The sequence below is a fragment of the Odontomachus brunneus genome, unplaced genomic scaffold (assembly GCF_010583005.1).
Source record: "Odontomachus brunneus isolate Ranch 3 - 2012 unplaced genomic scaffold, Obru_v1 Obru_scaffold_079, whole genome shotgun sequence".
NCBI classification, from domain to species: Eukaryota; Metazoa; Arthropoda; class Insecta; order Hymenoptera; family Formicidae; genus Odontomachus; species Odontomachus brunneus.
This window is the reverse complement of record NW_022639529.1, coordinates 57,122-67,077: the sequence shown is the minus strand read 5'-3', so window position 1 is coordinate 67,077 and position 9,956 is coordinate 57,122. Positions and strand designations below refer to the sequence as shown.

General features: G+C 33.8%; 1 protein-coding gene across 1 annotated transcript; it reads left to right on the top strand.

Moving 5' to 3' along the window:
- The first annotated feature begins 5,476 nt into the window (after positions 1–5,476).
- LOC116847525 lies at positions 5,477–7,595 on the top strand. Its single transcript, XM_032822620.1, has 2 exons — positions 5,477–6,274; positions 6,589–7,595. The coding sequence occupies exons 1-2, from the start codon at positions 5,606–5,608 to the stop codon at positions 6,631–6,633; spliced, it is 714 nt and encodes a 237-aa protein (XP_032678511.1). The 5' UTR covers positions 5,477–5,605; the 3' UTR covers positions 6,634–7,595.
- The last annotated feature ends 2,361 nt before the right edge of the window (positions 7,596–9,956 follow it).

Here is a 9,956-nt window from a genome sequence, read left to right as displayed (position 1 = left end):
GGGAAGATGGAGGAATAGGTGGAGGTGCTGGACGAGGAGGCAGATTTTGAGGAGAAAAAAAAAGGAAAACCGCCAAGTGGGGTGGGAAGGATGGTAGATTTTTTCTGATCCAGGAGTCTAGGTAGCAACCTGCGCGTAATCCGGGACAAATCAATTTAGAGAAGTTGACATCCCGGAATTACCAATGGGTTAAGATGGGAAGACATCTACCCGGAGTTAAAGTTTTGATATTGGGGGGAAGAAAACGAGTAACAAAACGATAACTTACTGTTGATGTGCGATTTGGAGGAGAGAGTAACTGTTGCTGGATTTCTCAGTTGGGTCCCTTTCGATCCTCGTCTGGATAGAACCTGGTGTTTGTGTGTGAGGGTTGTGGACGATCGCACGATGAATACAGCAATAAGCACAGAGAGTTGAGTAGCTGAACTCTTAGGGTACTTGGATTTTTCCTTAGTGGTGTATAAGTGACCCGCGGTGCGCGGAGTCGCGGTTATATACGATATCAACTGGAAATGGTTTGGTAGGGAAGATGTGGAAATTTGGGGGATCCTAGGTTGTTGGATTCGTCAGAGAAAATGGTATGGGGGACTGTTGTATCCAGTAGTAAGTAAGTAGACAGTGTTAAGGAAATCTTCTTGGCTGGGGTTGTGGGTGGAGAAAATAATACATTTCAAAAGAGAAGGTTATTGGAGGATTTTTAAGGTGGTGAAGAAATCAGCAGATGAGGCGGAACCGGACAACGTAAGTTAGAAAATGTAACGGACATAATTTTTTGTTATCCAGCGGTTCTTTTGATCCCAAGGATAAAGTCCGGCGAAGTTTACTTCGCGGATTAAGGAGTTTTAGTGCTGTATTTCCCAGGGTTATTTCGGAATTTTTATTGGGGAAAGACAAAAAACGGTCTTACTATTCGGAATTGTTTGTTGTTTCCCGACAGAGGAGGCAAAGATAGAGTGCATGACTCATGTCTGCACAGGACGTAACAAAGCCAACAACTTTTGTTTGCAAACATTTCTTATACGACCTCTATTTTCTAAGATATTTACAGAAATATTTACAAAATTATTGGTTTCAATAATTTTTTATTCAAATTCTATCAACTTTACCGAAAAAAAACTAGAAATAAAAATTATTTATTTTTTTCTTTTAGAGCTCTAAGAATTTAAAAAAAAAATTTTTAATTAAATTCTTAGTACTGCATTTTCTTAAAATTTCTTGAAATACTATAAAGTTTATAAAAAATTCTGAAAAACGAGAGAACATTGTATATCGTGATACGGGCGGTCTCATCACCGCTGGGCTGGTACCTATATCACGCTCGCGATTGAGAATTGGTGGAGAAACAAATTGATGATGGAAAATATAGTATAATGTGTTAATCAAAAGGGGGTTTGTTTCGATTTTGAAGACAACTTCAGTTTTATTGTACTCTGTAGGACTAAATTATTTATCGAGTATTCCCAGTAAAACCCAGATAGCACATGACGTCCTACGGATGTCCATTTTATGTCCCTTTTACGTTCACAAATCCATGGACATGCAATGGATGTCCATAAGACGTCAATATTCGATTTTGGACATCCGTTAATATCCAATTTGGATGCCCATAAAATATCCGATCTTGGACATAAATGTCTTAAGAATAAAATTTCATTATAGGCATGTTGAAAATATGCGCAATCAATGCCACATATCATTCCATCCCCAGCCAGCAACGTCACGTCATTTTTATGTCGATAAATGATGATTACCAGTCCTAGAGTTCGTGTAACTAATAACTGACGTTTAAAAAACGTGGACAATTTTGTCGTGATAGTAACATCATTTAAAGACGTCTATAATACGTTTTCGAAAGGTCATTTTTAATCAGCTATTTGAAAAGCAAAGAATGTGACAGATTTTTATCTGATGTTCATTTATATCAACTGTGGTGTATGTAACCAATAGAATATTATTTACACACGTTGCTATTTACTTATTATGTGCTTATATCTCAAGCATTTGGCTCTTAGATATAAATCTTTTAGTACTTGTCCTACCATTTCTTACTCACGAGCTTTGCATCGTCATAATTATCCAGTTAGTAGGATGATGTTCAAAGATATGTTAATGAGAAAATGTCAACTCAGATAACACAGAGATGAATAGAATATCATAGAGAATTCATTTTAAAGAATACCTAAATAATTAAAAAAATGAATATCTGAAGAATTCCTGAAGAATTATCCGAGCCTAATTTATTCTAAAGTATTATTTGGAACTTTATTATAATAAATATTTTGCGAATCATTACTTGTGTTACGTTCCGTAGGGCCTCACGTACCTCACATTGCGTAACTAATTCAACAACAGTTCACAGAAAATACTGAACGAAACAAAATTTGACCTGCGTATTCAGAAAAGCGAACTGCCAATATATCTTACACAAATACACACGCTCACCCACGTCTCACCTTAATTATAAATTCAAACCTCAAACTTTAATACGCTCCACTTTCAAATCTTGGTGCCCCCATTACTTGTCTGAGGCCGAGGGTATTACGTTCCGTAGGGCCTCACGTACCTTTACACTGCGTAAAGATCGATTACTTATCTGACCGGGTTACAAGAGTTAAGTACACAAAAGGAACACGTAGATTTCAAGCCTTATCAAAGAATCATGAATCATACGCATGTTCATATATGGTCTGATCGAACATTTCCAGAATTTCTATTTTTTTCCCACCAATCCGAGCTTCAGCCTTGTTACTAAGCAAGACATCTCCAACGAATCCGGTAAACGCCATCCCCGAAATTTCCCATTTTCCGAAACTATAAAAAGTCCGATCCGTATGGCTTCGAGGCTTACTATCATTACGACGTCCACGAGTATTACTTCTGTATTCATTCGTTCATTGTCATTTACGACGTCTATCACTACGAGTATCACTTCTGTAATAATTATCATAACTACCACGACGAGTATCATCTCAAGAATCAGAATCGAAGGAAGAAACTATCTCAGGAGATCCAGAACCATCCATTTCTCTCCTCGTACACACAAACAGTAAGTTATTGTTTTATTATCCGGTTTTCCGCGTCTCAATTTCGAATAAGTCCGGACAGACATATCTTTACTTTGTCGAAAACTCAATCGCAATAATTACGGTGGACATTTATTATCGTCCAGAATTCTGAAATCGGTATGTCCTCCAATAATCCTGAACTCTAACGCTCATCCTCACCCCATACATTCACAAACACACACACACACCAGCTCATTGTAATTATAAATAAATCGTATATTATTTCTTTTATAAAGAAACATTAATTTCTTTTGTTTACCCGTCCTCTCCTATTATCGCTCAAAGTCCAGTTCCAAGTAAAGAGATTCAGTCCTCTGACTCAAAATCGGACCGCTCGCCTTACTTCGTCGGGCTAGTAAAGTGACACTTCTGGTCGATGACTAGCTCTTCAACCTATAGGTACAGGTGAGGCATTCTTTATGTTGCGTTCTCTTACAGGACGTCTTTGTCTTCAAACTTTTTCAGTGCGCCAGAGCGTTCTTTATCTTCAACATCGAAATCATTATTTTTGAAGCGCCTAAACCAATCTCTGCATGTTGTTTCCGACAGAGCATGGTCGTCGTAAGTCTCAACAAGAATTCTGTGTGTTTCAGCTACAGATTTTTTTTGAACAAAGTAGTGCAGTAAACTTCCCCGTAAATACTTTTCTTTTTTTGACACGAAACTCGACATGTTTAACACTATGAAAAAAATGTTGTTTACATTTCGGCGAAATGACACACTCAATTTTAAGCTTGCTTATAGTACTTTCTTATAGATGCGTTACCATCTTAAATTACATGCACGCAGTTCTGGTAGCACCATCTATTGGAAAACAGCGAGAACTTACTCAAGGTCCTGATATTGAACTTTCAGTTATATAAAAACTGTTTTATATACAATTATATATAACTGTAGAAAGTTAGATAGAAGTGTATAAAATTATGCTTAATTCGTTATAAAATTATATATAATTTTATACGACATTTTACATACGCACAACTTTTTATATGGCTGCTTCATGCTTCTTATATATAACTATATACAATTCTTCATTAAATATATTCTTATATATAACTATATACAATTCTTCATTAAATATGATAATGTGGCAAATATGATACATTAATTATGAAAACTTACTTTAAAAGAAATCACAAAATAAATCACAAAATTTGTCAAGGAAGATAATATAGTAAATTTGTTGTAATATATTTTGGACAAAACTTTAAGTATATCAGGATTGTGCTATATAAAAGGAACATGATGTGAAATAATCCGTTAAAACGAAAATTTCTTTTAATCTGCAGCAATATCCATCTATGTACTGACCATAACAAGCATTTATTAAATTTGACGATATAACGAAACGCGCTAATCGTAACGGCTTTAACGGTGTTCTTAGGACTTAGACAATGTACTTTTATAGTGGTCACAGAATGTTATTATATTTATTAACAAGCATTGAAATATATTTATCAGTAAAACATAATTTTTTATTTTTTATAATTATATAAATATACATATATGTGTATAATTATACATATATGTGTACAATATGTATATAATTCACACATACATGATAATATACAATATATAACTATTAATATTCTTTGTTTGACTTTGGTTTGCAAATATTTTGTGTTTAAAATAATATATTTATATATAAATTATTATTTTATTACATAAGAGCTCTGTTATTTTGTTGACAAGAATCAATTAGATTAGTTTCAGATTTTTAAACAAATAATATTATGAATAATTTACACAGAAAATATTTAGAGCAAATTACACAACACTCAAATACTTAAAAAGGTTTTAGCTTAATCTTTTATTAAATATCTAAAAACAGTGATGCAATCACAAGCACAATAATATATTTTACTAATATTTGTTGGATAATTAATGTTGTTCCGTCATTTCAATGTTTGCTCATAAATATATTATAATATTCTGTGAATACAATGAAAAGATACATTACGAAAGTCCTAAGAACATCCTTAGAACCAATACAATAATCGCGTACTGCACGACCGCAAAGATTTAAGGAATACGCTTTAGCATGTTCCAAACAAAGATGGGTGATTAATTCGGATCAAAGATTTTTTCAAAGATTAGTTAGCTTAGAGTGATCTTTCTAATATATTGCCGAAATAACTAATTTCTAATATATTACCGAAAAAACTAAAGTTTTATTAAAAATTACAACAAATTTTCTAAAATAATTTTCTTGGTGAACTTTGTACTTTGTTTTGGATATTTTAAAGTAGATATTCATAAATAATATATCACGTTTGCATATTGTTTCTTTCCACTAACGAATATTTCTAGTTCGTCATCTCAACAGTTACAATTTACCTTGTCAACAACTTTTTCGATACATACAAACATACTTGTACATTGTTATTAATGTTCTGTGTACTGTTACCAGTTAAATATCTATATATAACCCGTATATACATTTCTGTTATATTACGTGAGTTGCCGAGCTTCGTGCATTATTTTTAAATAAATGTTACAATCAAACAACATATAAACGTGAATTTATAAGACGTATCGCAATGAATTTCTTGACAAAATTAATTTTTTCTGGTCCATACACAGAAGAAAGATATAATAAGTTTTTTAATCCAAACGTTTGTCATGTTTGCAAGGAGCCCAGCGAAGACTTGATAACGTGTAATCGGTGCTGCATGATTTCTTACTGTTCCGAGGAGCATGAGGCGATGCATAGAAACACACACTCTCAGATTTGCAAAGCTATAGGAAGGGTAATACAAGACAAATTATTCTCGAATACGTATCGTAGCTTGGGAGAATGGATAGAATCACGGAAAGGAATTTTACATCAAATGCCCTCTATTCTGTCACGTGGCTTAGCTCCATACGAAATAGAGATAATAATGTGCGCAAAATCGTGTGGTGTGTGTTTCCGACAGACAAACATAAGGCGCTGCAACATTTGCTATTCTGCTAATTTTTGTGATGATGACCAAATACTATTTAAAAAATTGCATGATGAGTGCTGCCATGACTTGTTGCACTTACTGAACATAAATATCGCCCATATAAACGGCCATTTTGAAGAAGCTTTACCTCAAATCAAAAGATATAAGTTCACCGGATTTCCTGCTACGGCACCTTTTCATGATACTTTTACATTTATAAAGAACTACCTACCCAGTTATACTACATTGCCTGCTTATGAGTTGACTTTAGACCATTCTATCGTAAGGTTCCAGTTGTCATTAGAGCAACTTATTCTTTCTGATAACTCATCCGGCCCGCTGACGTTATACAATGCGTTGCAGGAATCAAATTTAATATCTCTTTCAAAGAAGAAATTTAAATATATCATTCATGTTATAGATGTAAACAAAATAGATATAACATATTTGAAAACGTGGCATATTTTCTTACATTTATATAGAAAAATAGAGGAACTGTATATTGTATTTATAAATTCTTTAAATTTTGAATCGATCGATTTAGGCGTTGTGTGTATTACGTGCAGGCGCTATAAACAGAAACTTTATGTTACAAGGGTATCAGAACCATATCACGATTTTGTACGCTTGGATTCATATGAAAAACCGAATGTGATCGTCCTGTTTCACATAGAATGGCTTTTCTTAAATACATGGTCTAAATCTTTAGAAGCAATAATAGCGCAAGAGTGTCCGTTACTTTTAACCGCTATTTCGGAAAATACAGTACAAGAATGCATAGACAAGATACAAGAACAAACAGGTACAACCAGAAATCGATTACACAGAGAAAATAAATTCCGCGGTTATATGCCGCATAGAAATTATATGACTGGTGGATTTTATTACCGAAATATGCATTTTATTATGTTTTCATAAATTAAATCACATGATCGACCTAGGCACAAGGTTATGTATTGTTCCTATTTATATTTTGATATAGTTGATGATATATAATTTTTAATAATATTCAAGAATAAATTGGAAATTTTTTACTGAGGCATATATTCAGTCATAAATTGATAGTATTTTTGTTAAAATATAATTGCTCATTTGTCAGTATATAATTAATTAGTATAAGGTGTGTTAGTATATGATTTTTCATTTTCTCAAAATATGTAAAGAATGTTGAATATGAAATAATAGAATGTTGGCCATATGTACATAGTTTCTTTAAGTTTTACAATTTGTCACATTCTGCACCATATTTATAGGCAATATTATATGCAGCTAGGATCATTCTATGCCTATAACTGAGTTGTATGTAATTATCTTACAAATCTCTATTTCATTGATCACGTTCTACAAGTGATAGGTGCTGATAGTAATTTCAATGTTTCATGTACATTATTTTCTTCAAACTGTGCTTTTTAAACAAATATTATAACTTGTTAATATCGACTTTTCCAATTAAAATTGTCAAAATATGTTATAAAATATGAAAATAGACCTGGAATTGTTAGCGTCTCTCGAGTTATCATCTGTAATTGCAAAATTAAATACAAGTGTAATTATCGTCGGCAATAAAATATAAGTCTTTTAATAGTACACATTCATTAGGAAATTTGTATTATGTTTTTTTCCTGAATTTGTGTAAAAGCGTAGTTCATACTGTATTGAACGAAAGTATGTATACGATTGTATAATATTATATGTTATGTATCGTCCCTATTGTTGCGCTACTTTGTTCGATTAATGGTAAGTATAGCATAGAAAAGCTTTCTGGTCACATTATAAGGATGGGTAATAAACAAAGTGTTATAACTAGTCACATTGAGAAAAAATATATGTGTTGTTTCTGAGAGATCTTCCTTTATATAGTAGTTGCCTTATAAGCGGGTGTGGGTGAGGGAGACCGGAAGGGGGGTTTTACTGGGTAGACGGGTTGCCGGATTAGACTGGTTTTTTGTCCATTATCCCTGTTCAGACTGTTATGGTGCTTTCAAATTTCCAATTACAGGGTTCCCTGTATTTCCTAGGGAAGTAGTTATTGGTTTTGACCAGTACTGTTATTTCGTTAAAGCGGATTTTATGTCCGCTTTCTGTTGTGATGCGCTAAAGCTGACTGCGTTACATTTTTTAGTTTGACTGCAATTTGATGTTTCTTTATATGTGTGCTCACCGTTCTTCCGGTTTCTTCTATATAGACTTTGTCAAAGCAGCAGGGTACTCTATAAACTCCAACAATCTCAACAAAGATAATGGACAAAAAATCAGTCCAATCTGGCAATCCGGCCTCCTGGTTTCCAAAACATGACAGACAACAAATTTCTCACCACCATCTTTCCTGCTAACCTCCTTTCCCTCTTGTCTCCTCACCCTTCTCCCCATATGCTAACTGCCATATAAAGGAAGACCTCTCAGGAGCAACTCGGCATCGGATCGTTCGTCCCCAATGAAGCGGACTGAAATGTTCGCGAAACATCGGAATCAAACAAAGAGGATTCCATGCGGTACAAATCCGGAAACCAAATCTAATATGCATGGAAACCGCGAAAGCCAATAAAATCAAATCAAGTACTTTTATGGAGAGTGTGTTCTTGGTAAAATCAACTTCTTTAAGAAATTTACGCTATCTTTACCAAAACACCTTCCTACCCTAATATTTCTAAAAAGATGCAGGGACAACAACGTTGTCTCAAAGTTCCTATAACTAAAAAACCATCTTGGTAGGAAGAAGGCAAACAGTATTCTGCTGAAAACCGCAGCCATGCTAGCAAAGAAGCGCATCTCATACACAAAGATAATGGTTAGTAAAACCTTCCAAAAGCTTTTCCAAATCTTCCTTTCCTTAGCCTTGACGTTTTGACTGGACTTATGGCTCACACTGGACCACATACAACGTACAAACAATCGCAAAACACTTACGTACAGTCATCCCGACGACTGATGGAAAAGTGTCACAAACTAACATCACAAAAAGCAATTACACTTTCTCCACCAAACACAGGTAAAAAATCTATCCCACAAAGCTTTTTTCACAGAAACCATTTCCATCCTCCATAAAGGATCAAACTTTGCAATGACTCTAACTAAAATACCTAAGGAACAAATAAACAATCAGATAGAATATTTCCTGTTCCTCCGGAACACTTTTATGGGGACACTTATATGGAAACTTTCATTTATGAGACACATATTGCAACAGAAACAGAATTGGTAGCCCAAATTACTGCTGCAGCATATCAGGTTCAGAATATTCCTGTAGTCTCTGAACGTGTGTGACAATCTATGTTTCGACAATGTCACCTTTTGTGTTGTAGCACATGAAGGAATTTTTGAATATTTATTATAAATTGAACTAATCAATTGCACATTTTTGTTCTATTCTTTTGTTCATTGTTTGTTAAAGATTAAAATATATATGCGTAATTGAAATAAATTTAATTTTTCTAATTATATGTTCGTTTTTTGTTAAAATCATAAAATTCCTATTTTGTATCTATTTTGTACCTAGTATTAAAACAAAGCGTCGTAGAGAAAAACATTATTAACAAAATATATTTGTTTTTATGTACTCTATTTCCCCTCAAAGTTTGTCGGTAATATTTTTACACACTGTAGAGTCCTCTGCTCCTGTGGCAAAGTCTATATAGGAGAAATCGGTGGGATGCTAAGCACATGTATAAAGGAACATTAAAGCGCAGTCAAACTGAAAAATGTAACGCAGCACTAGCGAAACACAATCTAGAAAGCGGATGAAAAATATTGTTCAACGAAATAACAGTATTGGCCAAAACCAACAACTTCTTTCCTAGGAAATACAGGGGAAATTTAAAGCATCCCATCATTCTCAACAAGAATAATGGACAAAAAATTAGTCCAATCTGGCAATCCGTTCTCCCGATTTCCAAAACATTACAAACAACAAATTTCTCACTACCTATACCTCCAGAACTCTTACCTTCCTGGCTCTTCCCTCCCA